This window comes from Triplophysa dalaica, chromosome 15 (genome assembly GCF_015846415.1).
Source record: "Triplophysa dalaica isolate WHDGS20190420 chromosome 15, ASM1584641v1, whole genome shotgun sequence".
NCBI lineage: Eukaryota > Metazoa > Chordata > Actinopteri > Cypriniformes > Nemacheilidae > Triplophysa > Triplophysa dalaica.
In genome coordinates, this window is record NC_079556.1 from 18,033,930 (window position 1) to 18,052,876 (window position 18,947).

General features: G+C 37.9%; 1 protein-coding gene across 1 annotated transcript; it reads right to left on the reverse strand.

The window, feature by feature from the left end:
• Nucleotides 1-244: 244 nt before the first annotated feature.
• kcnk5a (potassium channel, subfamily K, member 5a) lies at nucleotides 245-18,261 on the reverse strand. The gene is given in 6 exon segments (XM_056767070.1): nucleotides 245-1,632; nucleotides 1,635-1,874; nucleotides 5,863-6,031; nucleotides 6,779-6,945; nucleotides 7,145-7,256; nucleotides 17,817-18,261. Coding segments are annotated over 6 exon segments (1,548 nt in total). The 5' UTR covers nucleotides 18,003-18,261; the 3' UTR covers nucleotides 245-958.
• Between the last annotated feature and the right edge of the window lie 686 nt (nucleotides 18,262-18,947).

Consider the following 18,947-nt stretch of genomic DNA (forward strand, 5'->3'; position numbering starts at 1 on the left):
TGAAGAGCTTATAATATTTACAGAGAGTTTATCATTTAAATGTCAAGATGGTTGTTTGTGGAAGTTTGTAAAAAAAACTTTGCAGACCAAAATGTATGCTTTTCAAAAAATAAAAAGAGAAAACAGGTCATTTAATTCTATGTTATTTTACAAGCTATGGAAACATTAAACTAACACTGCTGATTCAACAATCATTTCTGTTTTAATAGTTCAAGTTTTGCTTTTATTCAGTCAAATGTTTGATGGAAATTGGCTACATCTCAGGAACATTAAAATATAAAATCTGTGTCAGTTAGACTTGAAATCAAGTCAAAATGCCCATTATCAACCATAGTTTACAATTTAAAATAAATCTCAAGTTTTAAAATAACAGTTCACTAGTTTCTGACAGTCTGGTTTAACACATAAAAAGACAATGCTGCTTGGCTCAAATAGGATTTAGCTTTGACAAAGGCAAACCGAAAAGGAAGGACTTTCTTCCTTTAAAATAACATCACCAACATGGTGAAAATATAAAGCAAACAAAGTAATCCTCTATGGAATAAACAATTCATGTTGTCAGTTCATTGAGGATTAGAGACCCACAACCACTGTTTCAGCAGTTCAGACAAATTTTTAACATTAAATAAATACCCCGTTGTGGTCTAAATTTGATACCGATTAGTCAACTAATATAATGTGTATATAAAAAGTATTTATAGGTACCTGTAACCATATTTAAATTATGTAATAACTTTCATTTTAATCAGACAGTTTAAAAGTAGACTTGTGCTTCTGTCATTCATCCCGCAAAATTCCTTAAAGCTTGGCATTAGCATTTTGGCATTTTACAGATTTTAACTTAAGAACTAAATCATATTACATCTGGTAAAAGGTTTGTTTGATCATTACTGGTTCCAAAAAAACATAAGACAGTCTCCACTCAGGGTTTTCGATAGAAGTTTAAAACATGAAAGACTCAGAAATCAGTGTTTTCCTCTTTGGAATACTCTTCCACCAGCTGCTCATAAGAATGGCCCTGGTTGGACTCATCTGTGGTAAACACTGAGGTCTCTGATTCTGAAGAAGGTTCTTTGTAGTCCGTTTTAGATTCCATGTTGTCATCAAAGTTTGATGATCTGGGCATTGTATCATTATCATCGAGGTTGTTATACAGAAAGTTCTCTTCATCAATAAAGCTGATGTTGGCTCTGGGTAACATAAGGTTTGGGTACCCTTTGGAGTCCAATGTGATCCTGCTACCACTGCGGCTTCTAGGTCCAAGATCTTTGTGGTCATACTCTGCCTCTTTATCCAACTGATTCTCATACACTGTGTCTACGTCTGTGTTTAAATCTCCTTCATGCATGTCATTCATGAGAAGACATTCCTCTGTGCCAAAAAGATAACTTTTAGATTTGGAAAGGGCCACAGTAACTCTATCATTGAAGCTGTAGCGGCGTTTCTGCCGAGGTGAGCGTTCTAGATTAATGATTTCATTTCCATTTTTGTGCGAAGCATCACTACAGCTCTTAGAGCGGTTTGGTGCCCTAGACTTAGTGCTTTGAACAGTGACATGCAGATCTTCTTGATTCTCAACACCTATTTTCTTGATAAGGTCATTATAACCCTGTTTTTTCTTGGACAGAAACTGAAGATGTTAACATCATTGGGAGCTTGTTGACTGGTAAGGGTATTGTGACTCTCCTTGATGCAATGCAGCTCATACAAAGAAAGTCTGCGCTTTTTACGCCGCTTTTTTAGAGCTTTGTGGGCCTCCACCACCATGCGCACCTTCCAGTTGAAGAACAAAGACAGCCATGCCAGACCCAGATAAATCCAAACCTCCACAAAGTAGCGATAGAGAGTAGGGTAATCTGCATTGGGGTCAACACCTGCACAATCAAGAGAAAAACATGTGCTGATTCATGAATGATCACTAATCACATCAAGATGTTTATGAAGAGTTAAAGTGGTAGTTCACCCAAAAATGAAATTCTGGCATCATTTACTCACCCTCATGTCATGTCATGTCAAACTTGTATGAGTTTCTTTCTTCAGCAGAACACAAAATAAGATATTTTGAAAAATGCTGACCGAACAGCGATGGCAGCCATTCACTTGCATTGGTTTTCTGTACATACAATAGAAGTCAATGGCTGCAACCGCTGTTTGGTTATGAACATTCTGAAAAAATATATCTTCTTTTGTGTTCTGCAGAAGAAAGAAAGTCACACAGGTTTTAAATGACAAGAGGGTGAGTAAATGATGACAAAAATAATGTTATTGGGTGAACTACCCTTTACTCTCACACATAAAATACAATTCTGCATAGTAACTCCTATAGGCCCAGTTTCACAGACAAGGCTTAGCTTAGGCCAGGACTATGCCATAGGTGCATTAAGATATTTATGTCACATTTATATAAATACCTTAGAAGAATACATTACTGATGTACAATGGCACTGATATATACAGAGATATTTCTGGCCAAGTTATATTCAGTAAAGACAGGTCACAAATTAATTTTAGTCTGGGACTAGCCTTAAGCCTTGTCTGTGAAACCAGGTCAAAATGCTCAGTTTTATTATTCAGATAATGGACTTTCAACCGTGCATTGCTTAACTTATGTTTGTGCAACCTATTTTAGCTAGACGTCAAAAGATTTAACTTCTACTCATGTTTTGAAATGTACAGAAATAGCAGATATAATACAGAGCCTCTGTAAGCCTCTGCTTATTATATTACTTTACAAAAGGCAGGGTGGGGGGTATTGCTGCACTTTATAGTAATATGTTTTATATACTATATTACTGATATACTTTATATACTGATTCTGAATACAGTTCATTTGATGATTTCAAGTGGTGCTCTTTTAACATTATCTTAGTGGAAATTATGTTTCATTTCACTGGCTATTGTAAACTGGGGCACCATACAGACCTCATAAAAAAATGTGTTTACTTTGTATAAGAATTTGTACTGGCTACAGACAAGTAAAGTCCTAATTTATTGTAATTTTAATATCCAGAAATGTAAAGATGCCGTAAAAAAACTTTGATTCCCCTTAAAATGTGGGTTTAAAAAAGCAAAAACCTGTCTAACATCATTGAAATAAAATTCAAGTAGGGAAGGAAGGAGTAGGGAACCGGCAAACGTTTAAACATTTAATATAAATAATAAAAGCCGGCGGCCCCTCATGGCCGACCGCCGGCAAACAAAACATAAATACAAAACACAAGAACATAAATATAAACTAAACATATGTTCGGGCCCGGTCCTCTCGCCCGGTTCCTTTTATATGCTCCCAATCCCCTACGTGATTCGAGCCCGGTGTGTGCACCGCTGGCGCTCATTCACAATTACTCACCGGATTCGAACCACGGTCTCGCCCCGCCTACTCTACTACAATCATCCTTATAAATATACTTTATTATCATGACAATACCTGAGGTGGCTTGAAAAACAGTTATTGAAAGATGGCAGATAGGAAGACGGCATTTCCTGGTTATACGCGTGGCACTTCTTCTATGGAGCATTTGAGTTTCTGTGGGAGAGAGCCTAACAGTATTTTTCTGACAAACTGTGTATAAAACATCGCAGCTAACCGCCAAATCGCATGCAGTTTCTTTTCGATTTATCGTGAAGTCCTAGAATCAACTCATTTAAACAGTTTCTGGGAGATAACTATTGGCTATTGGTGATCGCAACGCAGATTTTTTTGTCTGATTTAAAGACTTTAGTGGTCAGAAAGCAGTATGTTTTTACGGTGGGATATTATATATGTAACGCTTATGATTCTGAGCAAGCTGGCATAATAAATGCTTTACATCCCAGACCCTATCTCTTGTTTAGCCTTTAGAGTGCCTTTTCTGTCATACTTTGGTGAAAAGACGTTCGGTAATGAAAACGAAAGCATCAGCAGAAGGTCATCTACATTCATTTTAGTGACTGGAAACAGTGCAGCGCACAATGGCGTTGGTCGCCATTCGCAACCTCACCACATATATATCCGCATGTAAGTAGACTATTTTCCAGTCTTTTGTGAGTGACTCAATGTGGCCAGACCCCATGACTAAACAGCAGCTATGTTTACATAAGGTTTTAATTAAACCAAAACTCCTCAATGTATGCAGTAGATATTTGCAGACATGGGAGGGTTCCTTTAAAAGGTATTCTATTACAGTTACAAAATAAAGCTTCAAGCAGCAAATACAGGGTGAAGGCCAATAACATCCCAAAGGGAAATATTAAGGACATGTGAGATGACCACTAGAGTGCACTGCCTATAACATAGGGCATTCCGTCGACATCTCTCAGCAGCTCGCCATACACACGTGGGAGACCAAACATGGGTATGGGAATACTTCAAAATTAGTCCCAAACGTAAAGGTGTCGTTGTTTGCGCTCTTTGCCAAATGGAGTTGGCATACCACACCAGCACAACAGCAATGTTGGAGCATCTGAAACAGAAGCACCCCATTGTCACTCGTGAAGGAGACGAAGACAAGTAAGTACTAACGTTGGCTAAATTAATTACATGTTTGTGTAGTGTAGCTTGAGCTCTGCGCACTTCAGTGGTGCTAGCTAACTATCTTAGCTCTCCGTGCAGTTTGTTCGTGCTAGGTAGCTACTGGTGCCTAGACCGCTGTGTTTAGCTAACGTTAGTTATCATCTAATGTTGGCTTGAATGGAAGCTAGCTAAGGGCTGCAGAACACCGCTATCTATAGTAGCTGACGTTAGCTGAATGTGAACGTTAGCTACTAACCTAGCATGAGTAACTGCACAAAGAGCTAAGATACGTTGGTTAATTGGTTAGCCTAGCACCACCAATTTGAACAGCTGCTGGATTGCCACGTTAGCATTCAAATAAACGAATCATAGCATAGCACTACAATGAGGTTAAGAGTAAATTTAAAATACCCCACAGGCATACCCGTTGTTCTAATATGCATTGCTTTCGTGTTTTCTAGGACAAAGCAAAGAACCTTGGCGTCCTGTCCTGAGAAAGAGATGCAATGCATGCAAAATATACGCAAAAACAGGATTTTTATATTGTGTTAAACACTGCACAGTGTTTTTGTTTTTGCACTACAACTTTAGATCTTTTTGAACAAGAGAGTTATACTGGTACTGTAAAGAGTACACAGCCTTGTCATTCATTTTGTATAACAATAAAATAATTGTATTTATTTTATTTTGTGTGAAGAAGAATACTTTTTGCTGTGCATAACTGTTGTTTAATAAAGTATATTATTAAGATTTTTTGGTATTTATTTGAGATACATTATGGTTTTTACTAATCGAGCAAGAGAAAAATAAGCGTCAGATTGATTTTCCAATTCCAATCGATAAAATAATCGTTAGATTAATCGTGTCATAAATAATTGTTTATCCCCAGCCCTACTATAACATCACAGGTGCTCTCAGAACAAGACGTTGATGAACCAAAGCAAGTTAGAGAATCCTCTCTGGCAAATTTGATTAATCAGCCTGGTCAAATGCATTTTGCACATCATATTGGAACTCACACGGTACCGGTGAATTTTTCAGAAGTCAATATGCTTTGAGGGCTGATGCTCCGAATATGGTAAGGGCCATACATTTTCACCACATGCTTGAGGTATTCAGCCAATCACAACGCACTGGGTTGCAGTCCAATCAGATCACACAGGGCTTTTCACAAGGATGAGCTTTGTTAAAAATCGAGCATTTTCAGAAAGGCGGGTCACAGAGAACCAACAGTAATGTACGATATGTGAAAACATATGTGTTTTTTAACCTTAAACTGTGTACATAAACTGTATTACACCAAATAGCCATCCAATATGACCTCTTTAAATGATTAGATAGGTTGTAGATTTATTAAATCAGACACTTACCAGCAACAAGATCACCAAAACCAATTGTTGTCAAAGTAACAAAAGAAAAGTACAGGCCCTCAATGTAGGTCCAGCCTTCTTGACTCATAAAAACAAATGGAGGAATTACCAAATGGACCAGCACACCCCACAAAAGAAAGATAGCTGTGCAGGTAAATTGTGTTTTCCGCTGTAAAAAGCCAAAAACAAAAAGAATATATTAGGAATAGAAAAGTATTATTACACTGTGAAAAGCTGTTATTGATGATGAACCAAAAATAAATTTCTCGGCAAAACCAAACATTCAGCCTGCACTTGGTTGAAAATCTAAAATAGTTTTAAGAAACTATCAGGTTTTGTTTGACTATTTATTCAAATAATGTAAAGTAATGAACAAGGGCTTTAGTGATGTCCGGAGTAATATGCCTGCACCTGCTACATGTTATTTTAGGTCAGGTCACCATGAGCTACACCATGAAAACTGTGAATTGTTACTAAACAGACCTGCTGTTCAATTACAAACGTATTTAAAGAGTGTTGCATATCACAGGAGAACTTGACTTTGAAAAATATTGTGAGTCATTGCGCATGATCTACAACACACAAAAAAAACTTTGATGCGAGATAAACCCTGTTGTGGAAAAGTGCTTTGCTGAACAAACACTGCAGATTTCAAATTTGATGTCCTCATGAAAAACTTTCCACACTACTGACAAAATTGCCCTGCATAACCGTGACAGCGGCTAGACAGAAAGTGAAATCTGAGTGTTGAGCACGGGGATAGATAGGTCAGCCTACATTTATGCTTTATATTGTCAAGATTTTCCTTTTGGCAAAATATTGATAATAGAACTAATAATAAAATTGTAGGCAGAGAAAATTTCAATCCATCCCTAATAATATTATAATGAATCAAGAATATGTGGTTATTTCTTACCAGTGTTACCCCTTTCTTTGTAAGATATTGTCCAAGGTGTTTAGCTCGTCCCCCAAAAAACTTCCCAAGTTCACTAATCCAGGTTAAACACAGTGGCACTCCAAAGAGACCATAAAATATACAAAACACCCTCCCTGAAGGTGTTTTAGGTGCAATATTTCCATAACCTGTCAAGAAAGAAAATTAGATTTTCTTTTGCAGTAAAATATTTATCCATTTCTTCAGGTGTAAACAGAGAATTTTCTTACATGGTACCTGGATGGTGAAAACACCTTAACAGTTGATTTTAAAGAAAAATAAAAAATAGCCAGAAGATTTATGTAATTGAGTGATTTATCATGCTGCTTAAATGGACCTCATCCTAACCTATAGTTGTTATAACTGTAGCTGCAAAGATGACAGCATTAGGCCAATTCCAGTTGTTGAAGGTTTTGTCCCCTGTAATGGTGACCCCTTGTCCTGCAGCATCAGACACTACCTAGTTCAAAACAAATAAAAAAGTATTGAAGCAAATTTCCATATAAAACCCACCAAAAATGTACATGTATGCATTGAGCAAACATGGTTATCCAAGGAAAATTAGCATCCGTCCACACAGAGACGTTTAGCTGTTTTCTTTGAAACATGTTTAGCGTATTGGCATTTCATCCAGACTGATCCGGCATTTAGGGAACCTGAAACCATAATTTTTTTGAACTGGGTATCAGAGTGACTAAAGCTGAAAACAACAACCTTGCGTTTTAGTTTGTATAGCCAATAAGTTTATTGTCTGAAACAATGATGTCCTCACACCACTTCTCGACCCTTATCAGACAACGCATAAGGTTAATGTGCATCCACCAATCTTTCTTTTTCGTTTTTATTGTATCTCTATGGCAGAATTACAGATCCACATAATGGCATACATCTGGCAGGCACTGTAACATTTTCAGGTTTTATGTGTACGAGGTTATTTCTCTAGACGCCACAGTGTTTACAGATTTTTTTTTTAATTTAGAAAAAAGATTGTATAGGGAAAGCTCTGGCTTCATGTGGATATGGCCTTAGTGAGCGATCACACAGAACATGCCATTTCTGCATCTGCTTTTTCAGTTGACTTTTTGAAAAGAGTAGCATGTTGATAGGCAACAATGTTGATAGGCAACAACCGAAATCGCTTATAATAATAAAAATAACTTAATTTTGTATAGCGACTTTTAAAGTAGCATATCAACGTGCTTTACATAAATATTGAGAAATAGAATACAGGTAACAGAAATTCCAAATATAATAGAGTTCAAGCAAAATAACAACAAGGTAGAAACAAACAAAGAACAAACAGAAATAAAAACAAGAAATTATACTAACCACATAATATTCATATATTATAAAACAAATATAAATAAAGACAACATACTCACATTTGTCACATAAAAGCTACCGAAAATAAAATTGTTTTAAGAGAAGATTTAAAATTATTTAGAGATTCTGCGTTTCTAATCTCAGAGGGCAGGGAATTCAATAATTTTGGGCACATTGAGGAAAAAGCCCTGTCGCCCATAGTCCTTAATCGATTTACCGGAACAATTAAAAGACCAGCTTCGGTAGAACAGAGGTTCTGTATTGGGGTGTAGGATACTTATAGCTCTGACAGATATTGAGGAGCCAAATCACTTAGGGCCTTAATGGGCAGCAGGAGAATTTTGAAATAAATTTAAAAGGTTACCAAGATAGGTGTAATGTGGATTCCAGCACTGGTAATAGTCAAGATACGATCAACAGAATTCTGTACCAACTGTAGTTTATTCAGGGTGGCTTTTGAGACGCCAGCCAACAATGCATTGCAATAGTCGATTCGGGTAAAAACTAATGTCTAAATGAACTAAATTTCAACATGAGGCATAATCTGGCAATATTTCGGAGATGAAAAAAGTATACTTTAACTGCGTTAAAAACATGAAGATCAAAAGTTAAGTTAGCGTCAAATATCACTTTAGTCTTATCACTATTAAGACTAGGTTTTTTTCTGCATAAAGAAATTGGAGGCAGTCTCAGACTCTCGCAAAAATTATGACGAGTGTCTTCACAAGAAATGCTGCGTGCATTTAACCGACTGTCATTTGTAACTGCAGTTGCAGCATTACACCAGAGTGGAGGCACTATTTTGTCAGCACACTGAGGCGCATAAAAGAGTTGCTGAACAAGAGCTAGCTGTTTTTCACACCTGTTAGTTTTGCATCAAAGTACGTTTAATTTCTTGAAATTTCTTAAAATTAACATGACGTACATCATTGTAATGTCTATAGCTGTGCAGTTGGATCATTGAATTAGCGTATATTGTACACAGCGAGCGAGTTCGCCAGTATGAACTCATATTGCGGTCAAAACCACTCGCAAACGAATGACAATTGAACAGATTCATTGGTAATTTTCAGTTAATAGCGCTTCGCGAAAATAAGAGATCATTGAATCATGTATAGTGAACCACAGAGAATGCAAGATGTGAATGAGCTCTGCTCATTTAGTAAGACTGGTCAATTCAGTTGGCTATTGTGGGCTGAAAAGTTAGTTGAACATTATAAAAAAGGCTTTATTTGATTAAAAAAACATTTCTGTGTGGTTGAATAAAGGTAATGTTTTATATAACGTAATAATTGTCATTTTCATTAGAACTTTTAAAGTCAAAGTAACTTTGGTTAAGCCACTTAAAGGAACGGTAGCCCTTTGTGTGTACAAGATCGGGATGGCTCCACCTCCGCCTCATTTTGAGCCAGGAAAAACCCTGAATACAGAGAAAATTATCGAAAGAAAAAAAAAGCTGCTTTAAGATCAGATTTTGAATGCATGTATATCTGGGTGTCATCTGCATACAAATGAAAATTAAGACCAAGACACCTCAGAAGTAGAGCTGCACGATTCTGGATAAATTGAGGATCCCGATTCTTTTGTTTCAAATAGAGATTCCGATTCTTTTACGATTCTGAATGATGACTAAAGGTAATACATAATTTACTAGAGGTTCTGACAAAGAAAATGAGATCTGCAACTACCCAATACAACAAATTGCTTGCAGTATGAAAGATAAGTCTAAAACCAGTTTAGAGCAGAGTCAGAGACACAAACACGGTCTCTAAACGGGTGAGCAAAATACAATGATCAACTGTGTCGAAAGCGGCAGAAGAATCTAAATCTATAGACAACCAGAATCAGTAGAAATTAATAGGTCATGTGTGACCTTAACCAAAGCTGTTTCATTTCTTTGCATTTAACGGAAGCCAGATTGAAGGGGCTCAAAAAGTTCATTTACAGTCAAGATGAGACGGCAATTGATAAGTAACAACGTAACGTATGTGGAGTGACAATGTGATCACGTATATCCTCATTCTTATTTCTGAAAAACTCAAGAAACCTGTTACACAGGTGAGCTGAAGCGGAAACGTTAGAAAGAATGAAGGGCTGAAATGATTCTATAGTAACTCGAGTAATTTGAATACAAAAAATCATTGAGGCCAATTTTTTTTGCCTCAAACCTTTGTTTAATCGTTTAACTACAGTACACACGAGGCACTGCGTTTCCCCACAGACCATTATTACTGACACACAGCCCGCTAAACTCTGGACATGTTAACACAGTAGACGATGCAGAATAAATTACAGAAAAATATACCGAGTGGTCTTCATTTCTGCTCTGACAACGGTGTGTGTGTGTGTGTGTGTGTGTGAGTGTGCGTGTGTGCGTGTCTGTGTATTAGAGAGTCATTCCTTATCTTTAAAACAAACTTCAGCCAGCAAAGTTTATCCAGTCTGACTAGCCCCTTCCATAATGTTTACAGTACGTATTATGTCCAAAGGCTGAAAGTGGTCTTTGTGGCTGTTTAAACACATGCATGCCTAACAGGGCTGCACAGTGCGACATGTGCATTTACCAGTGTAGGAGGTATGCGACACAGTTTGGCAGCTGCATTAAACAGAGCCGCTTGTTTGTGTAAAGTGCATTTTTCGCTGTGCTCTTTTCTGTGTGACATTTAACAATGATGCACAGCTATCAGGGTTATTCCTGCATAGATAATTTGGAGGCTGCCGAATGTCTTCATGCAATGAACAAAAGTTGCACTCAATAGGCATTTGTAACTGAATTTATGACATTACACTACTATGGTGGCGCTGTTTCGCAATTAGGTACAGTGATGCGTTGCTTCAAGAAAAAGAACTGCAGTTTTCCAATGATTTTTCCTCAGTTCTGTCGTGAGTATTGTTTGTTTTGCACCCCAATACATTTTCAAAGGATTTCAAACTATACATTTCATCACGTGTTGTTTTTAACTTGGCAGATATGGCTCGTAAAATCACAGATTACTTTTTGTGAGCAGGCGGATCATGAGGGGAGATAAACAGTGCAGAAAGCATGAGGCTAATGTTATTCACACTGTAAATTAGCCAATATTCTGTAAACAAGGAGGTGTGGTGATTTTGGATTTGATGACACGTTAAGAAGTTAAGAGAGTAAATGGCCTCCACTCACAAAATTGACCTAGTCTCACATCATGTCATCGTCTTTTTCCAAGTTGCGCTGTTCGCGTTCGGTATAAGTTAGGGTTTGAGTAAAACTGTGTGCCCTGTTTACAGTAGTAATGTGCAGATTGCAAGCAGTGAGACGTACAAGGGCTGTTAAAAATATTGTTGCTTACTAAATCTAATCTATTAAATTTGAAAAGCAGGACATAAATATATTAGGTTACTGCGGGAAATATATTAGGTCTGAAACAAGTAATGCAAAACCAGAATTAATTGTTGGTTGTGAACTGTGTAGATAAGAAAATAGCCAAACTACAATGGTCTCCAATCTGCATATTGTTGGTTGTAAAAATGAAAATGGTTAAATAAAAGGCTTATAAATTAAAAGCTTGTTTCTGTTCAGCTACATTATAAAAATAAGGTTTATTTTCAACTAAATCTTAAGACAATTTAAAGCGAACAAACTAGGCTTTAATGATAAAACTTGCACTATATGAAAATGAAAAATTGCCTTAAATTAAAATAATATAAATATTTAAGTTAATTCAAAATAGTAATTGAAAACTAAAATGACTTTAAATTAAAATTTAATTGCCTTTTAGGGGATTTAAACATCTGATGACAATGATAATTAAGTTTTTTTAATGTGCTGTATAACATCAAGTTCAAATCAAAATGATGGTACCATCAAGCGTACATTTTCCTACATAGTGTGTGCATGCACATGATCAGGATGGTACCACCTAAGCCTAATTTTGAGCCAGGAAAAACATTGGCTTTTTACTAGTTTTGGTCAATTTTGCGAGTGATACTTGTTTTCCTGCTGCATTGAGTCCATATAACTAAATAGTTATCAGTTATTAGTTGTTCAGCAGAGGTTGAACTTCCTTCGCCAACTGAGGTAATTCAACATGCCACCGGAGCTTCTCACACTGTTCTACTCGGCCATCACAGAGTCTGTCTTGTACTCATCCATAACCGTCTGCTTTGGTCCAGCTACCAAATCAGACATTAAGAGACTGCAAAGAGGATTATTGGTGCCCCCCTACCCAACCTCCAAGACACCTCCAGAGTGAGAAAAGCTACTTCGAAAATCACTTTGGACCCTTTGTTTGGGAAGTTTTGCTCTACAAATTACAGACATCGCCAATTTGCACGGGATGAAGATCACAGACAACCTCTGCAATTATTACAAATGACTAGAGCAGAGGTTGCGCTAGACTTTTTAATTGTACCGTCATTCTGACAGAAAGGCTCATAAAAAATCTGTCATAATCTTTTTATCCCCATTACTATGGTGCAAGGTTACATTACGTGCTAATTAGCATGTTTGTGACTCATTGCGACATACGCGTTCGTTGAACTTACTGTATTTTAAATAGCCAATAAAGCCAACGTCGTTTACATATTTAATGTTTCTGATGTCAGACATAAAATACTAATTACAAATAAATGTTCATACGTTCAGACAGTAACAATGACAGTGGTTAACAACAAAGGACATTAACGTTATATACAAATGGATCAACAAGGGCCATTTAATTTTTATTTTACACATTTTTATTGTTCCGTGTTGTCCATTTTGTACTATACAATAGTAAAATATTCGTCCACATACTCTAAAAATACTGTTGTAGCCTATAATATCGCATTAACAACGCCTTTAGTAAACTGCAGTAAAATTTCTAGATGATATAGTGTTATTGAACCTTACTATAGTAAATACTAAAGTATAATACAGATCAATTTACAACGAGAATACAACAATTTGCTATATCAAATACTAAAGAACACTACAGTATTTTTTCAATCGACCGTTTAGGTTAACCTGTGTTTTATTTTGACGGGTCGTAAACACACTCCCAAAACAGTTGCTTGAGTTTGTGTGTGTAGTTTAGGAATGATAGTTTTTTTTCAAGGTCAATATTTTGTATCACTCATTTAAGAAAGTGAAACCTGTATATTATAGAGATTTATTACACGGCTCATTTGAATGCATGAGTCGCGAAATTCCAAGGAAATTCTTACTTTAAAACCGAAAGTAAACGGCTTTTCCTCGTGGAACGTCTGCATTCAGTAAAAATGAGCTAAGAAAATATTTCAAGTTCACATTTTATGTCCAGTATTTTTCTTATGTGGCAAGCAGCCGTGTAATAAGCGGGAAAACGTACAAGCAGCCGGCTTATCGCGAAATAAGCCCCTTCACTGTTGGGGCTCATTTCTGAGATAACAACCGGCTGCCTGTACATTATCCCTTACTTATTACACATAGAGTGAAATATTTCAAGCCTCATTTCTTGAAATTTTGATGATTATGGGTTACAGATAATGAAAACCCAAAATACAATGTCTCAGAAAATGTGAATATTACATAAGATCAATAAAAAAAGATTTTTTTAAACAGAAGTGTGAGGCTTCTGAGAAATATGTTCATTTGTATGCATTTGATATTTGGTTGGGGCTACTTTTGCATGAATTACTGCATCAATGTCACGTGGCATGGAGGCAATCAGCCTGTGGCACTGCTCATGTGTAATGGAAGCCCAAGTTGCTTTGATAGCGACCTGCAAGTCTTCTGCATTGTTGGGTGTGGTGTCTCATCTTCCTTTTGGGGATTCTCTATAGCAGGGTTCCTCAAATCTTATCCTGGAGGGCCGGAGCACTGCAGAGTTTAGCTCCAACCCTGATCAAACTTGCATACCTGTGATTTTCTAGTGATACTGAACAACTTGATTAGCCTGTTCAGGTGTGTTTGATCAGGGCTGGAGCTAAACTCTGCAGTGCTCTGGCCCTCCAGGGTAAGATTTGAGGAACCCTGCTCTATAGGGTTCAGGTCAGGTGGGTTTGCAGGCCAATCAAGCACAGTGCCACCATGGTCATTGAACCAGCTTTTATTACCTTTGGCAGTGTGGGCAGGTGCCAAGCCCTCCTGTAAAATGAAATCCGCATTTCATAAAGCTTTTCAGCAGAAGGAAGCATGAAGTCCTCTATAATGTCCTGGAGATGGCTGTGTTGACAGTGGACTTCAGAAAACACAGTCGCCCACTCCTACTTACAACTTTATGCAAATGATAAGCAACTTTCAGGAGAGACTACCAATAGGAGTAAAGCAGTGGAGCTCACATCATCCATCTCCTGTCAGTAACAGCAGGGTTTGTTTTTAATTGTTCCTAGAGCAGCAAAAACTAGGAGAGCATTCTAATGACCTCGTATTGAGAGAATGATGACACACAGCGACAGAGTCACTGGCAGTGTGTACGCTGCTCAAGACTAAGAGATGGACAAAAGGTCTGGGTCTCCAGCCCATGCACCTAGAGTCTGCATCAGTCTATTGGATCATTATTACCATCCATCCATGCATTTTTTCTGCTTTATCCGGGGCCGGGTCGCGGGGGCAGCAGTCTAAGCAGGGATGCCCAGACTTCCCTCTCCCTAGACACTTCCTCCAGCTCTTCCGGGGGGACACCGAGGCGTTCCCAGGCCAGCCGGGAGACATAGTCCCTCCAGCGTGTCATAGGCCTTCCCCGGGGTCTCCTCCCGGTGGGACATGCCCGGAACACCTTCCCGGGAAGGCGTCCAGGGTGCATCCGGAAAAGATCCCCGAGCCACCTCAGCTGGCCCCTCTCGATGTGGAGGAGCAGCGGCTCTACTCTGAGCTCCTCCCAAGTGACCGAGCTTCTCTCCTTATCTCTAAGGGATCGCCCAGCCACCCTGCGGAGAAAGCTCATTTTGGCCGCCTGTATCCGGGATCTTGTCCTTTCGGTCATGACCCACAGCTCATGACCATAGGTGATCATTATTACTATTATGGAAAAATTCCTTGCCCTGAGGTAAACAAAGGGAGTTGTCATCGGACACATTTAAACACACACTTAAGGTGACGTGTGACCACACTAACAAAACCTCTAGTGTCTTGTTTATGGCATCCTATACAATTGATACCATTGTGAAGATCTCTCCAGCACACAATAAGTGTAATGTAGGATGTTTAGGAGAATACAAATGATTCACAGACTCAGGCTGCTAGTGTCGCATACTTCTACAGAATCAAAAGCAATACCAATGAGAGTGGAGCTTATAGATAGTCAGGTCTTTCGTAATTTAGCTTGTTAGGTGCCTGATTAACACCGGGTATTGGTACCCATCCCTGACTTGAGTATATCATGTACTGTTATTGAAATAGCATTAAAATTGTTTCGCTCATACCTATCTGACTGTTTTCAGTTTGTAGCAATAAAGGGAGCAATAAAGTTATTTCACATCGCTTTATTGCTCCCTGAACTCTCTGCAAGTCGTTTTGGATAAAAGTGTCTGCTAAATGACTAAATGTAAAGAATGCGGTGTCAAGCAAATCAAAAGTCCAGTACAATGTGCCATAGGGCTCAGTTTTAGGGCCTCTGCTCTTTGCACTGTTCATGCTTCATTCATAGGAGGAATAAAGACACACAGAGTTAGGTTTCACTGCTATGCTGATGATACTCAACTCTATATTTCCTTGAGGCCTCACGAAATAGAGCAGTTCACCAGAATAATGGAATGCTTAGTCGGCATAAAAAAAACTGGCTGAGTAGCAAGTTTTTATTGTGGAACTCTGACAAAACAGAGGTGTAAGTTATTAGACCGAAAACCGCCATACGTAACAACAAAGAATACTGCTTAACTATTTAAACAGATGCTCCATAAAACCCTTGTCGTCAGCTAGGAATCTGGGCATTTTATTCAACAGTAATCTGTCATTTGTAAACCATGTTACCAACACCTGTAAAGCCTTGTTTTTTCATAATTTCATCATAATTCAATCAACAGCCACAGGCAGTGTCAAGTCGCGTTCCAAAATGCGTCTTCTGCCATTGAAAGTAACTGCAGGAAGGGTACAACACCACACATAATGTTGTCTCGGATAAGGGAAAAACTGTGCTGTTTTTTTATTATGTGTATATATCTATATTTACCAAAACAGCAGGTCATCTCCCTGCATAATTTGCACGTTAAAGGATCTGCCCTTCGAAGTGCGTGGTGGAAATTAATGTGATTGGAATTCACCCGAAGATGCGGTAAGACACCATTTTATCGTCAAGGGGCAGGAATTACTTTTGTGCTGAATGTATTAGCGTTTTTGACTTTTATTAATTTGACTTTCACTAATTCCACCAAATATCTTCATAAATATCTTCTTTAAAACACAATGGCATCTTGGAAGTACTGGGGGTGAGTAAATTAACAGCAATTTCATTTTTGGGTAAACTAATGCACAAAGTAATATAAAATACAATTGAACAGACACTATCCCTTTTAACTAAACATAATGAAAAGGCACAAATACTGGATGCAATATTGTTGTGCATGTTTTAATATATGATCTTTAAGTCGGCCTAACAGCAAATAAAACAGTATAAAAGGAACAAAAGGCAATAAATAACAGAAACACAAAATAACAGAAGAAATGTCAAAATACTCCACCGCATGACGTCATCAAATGTCGCTCTTTCTCTCGCCTCTGAGCTTTTAAGTGCTCAAGTTAGTTTTTAACAGGTTTATCAGAAGATTTGAAACTCCAGTGACAGATTTGAGAGGTTGTAGATGCCTATTGTGGTTGCAATTCAAATCAGAATCTAGGAAAAGTTGTAAATATGTGGAGCGGATTTGTATCTGCCGATGTGTTTTGTGAATGCCAGTTTACACATTAGTGACAATTTTTCTGCAACTTCAAATTCAGAAGACAGATTTGTTTTGACCACGAGTGCATATCTCAGCATTCAACTTCAGTTTTATTATTTTACAAGTTTTCACATAAATTTGTGCCCTGAGGACATCAACCACTCAGCAAAATCGGGTCCAGCATGCGTGTACATTTTAGTGAACAGGTGCAAATATGCACTTTGCAAGTTCCAAAATTAAAATCTACATGCTCTCAAGGTTTGCTACCCATTTATCTTCATACTTCCACCTCACTCTATCCCTCAAACACTGTAACAAGAGATGTGAAAGAAGTGAATGGCCCACAGTTTGCAGGCCTACAGCTCAGCTACTTGGGGGATGGGAAACAGGAAACATAAAAGTCTTGTTTATGCATGTCTTTTTTTTCTAGATTAAGGGTAATAATAAATTATGTGTGCAGTCTTTAAAGTTTTTGGGCATTTTGCCATTAAGACTGTTGTGAATGTTGGTCTAATTCATACTAGGATCTATTCACATAAAAGAAATCAATTACAACTACAGTCATGAATATTCATTTTAATTCCAAACATTTTGTAATGTCTGCTTTACTAGTTAATCAAAATGTTTTTTTCTTGAACAATTCAACCTTAAACAACTCAAATGCCGTAAACCAAGCCAAATTGGTAATTGAATACACTGCTAACACCAAAGTAAAAAAGTAAAATGGGTACAGATAGAATGCTGGTAGGAAGTATGTAAACTGGTTTAAAAAAAGTCTGTGCACAAAATTTACAAGATAAGAATTACCCTCGATGTTATCTTATAATCTAACAAAAACATAACACAATTTTCATTGTAAAAACTGCAATAACCGCGGTTATCCTACCTCCAAGATGTTGTCCAAGTCAGCCTTTGTAAGACATGGGTATTGTTTCAATATTTTCTCCTTCTCAGATATATAATGTTTCACTGCGATTTCCCAGTTCGGTTCCTCTAGAACTTGGAATATTGCTGCCCCAATGGACAGGTAGAAAATAATAGCAGAAGTCAGAACTGGACCCTTGTCCACCATAATGCAATGAAGTGTAGAGACCCTTGGCTACCGAAACAGCTCGCGCATGCTCCTCCTATCAATAAGCTGAGCGCGAGCACAAACTCGACTGTTTTAATGAAGATATTGTAGAACTTCCTAACCAGCATTCGCAAGAAAAGACATCGCCGAAAACTGTCCTGGGTATTTAACAAAGGATTTTTTTCTCGAAACCTGTACAACTAAATCACGCGCTCACTTTTGCTGAAGACACTAGGAATGTTTGCCATCCACGTGCATGTCTTCCGTGAGAGTTTGCTATCTGTAGAGAAGTTGGGCTGATCTAGACCCATAGTGGGTGGGGATTGATCTACTGCAGCGCCCTCCTCCGAGATATTTTCAGTTGCAAAGCCGCAGCTTCTCCAACAGTTTCTTAACAGTTGTTTCTAAACCGCAGCCACAGAACCGAGGGGCGGAGCTTAAGTTTCTTAGATGAAGTTGCGCCACATACAAGTCTTTTCAGTTCGTACATGTATAAGTTAACGGGCCCCCTCGAAAACGAGATTTTTCATCTCAAGGGGTTTATCCCAATAAATAAAAAACTATAACCAGTGAGATAGTCGAGGGTACACGCAGGTATACGGCGTATACTCACGTCTTTAGCAGTCGGCATTGCGTATACTAGTGATGGGAATTCAAGACTTTTTTTTATTTGAATGTTTGAATCTCCTTCAGCAAAATGAACGATTTTTTTCTTTTTTGGAGTCGTTTCATTCATCTGAGCAGAGTTAAATTAATGTTGCATGTTAATAGCCAATTACCACATAACGTTCATTTCCTAAATTTCCTGTAGCTCAGTGGTAAGAGCATTGCGGTTGTGGGTTCGATCCCACGGGTTTGCAAATACCTATGTAAAATGTATAGGATAAAGCAATGTAAGTCGCTTTGCGTCTGCCAAATGCCTGAATGTAAATGTAATTTATGTTT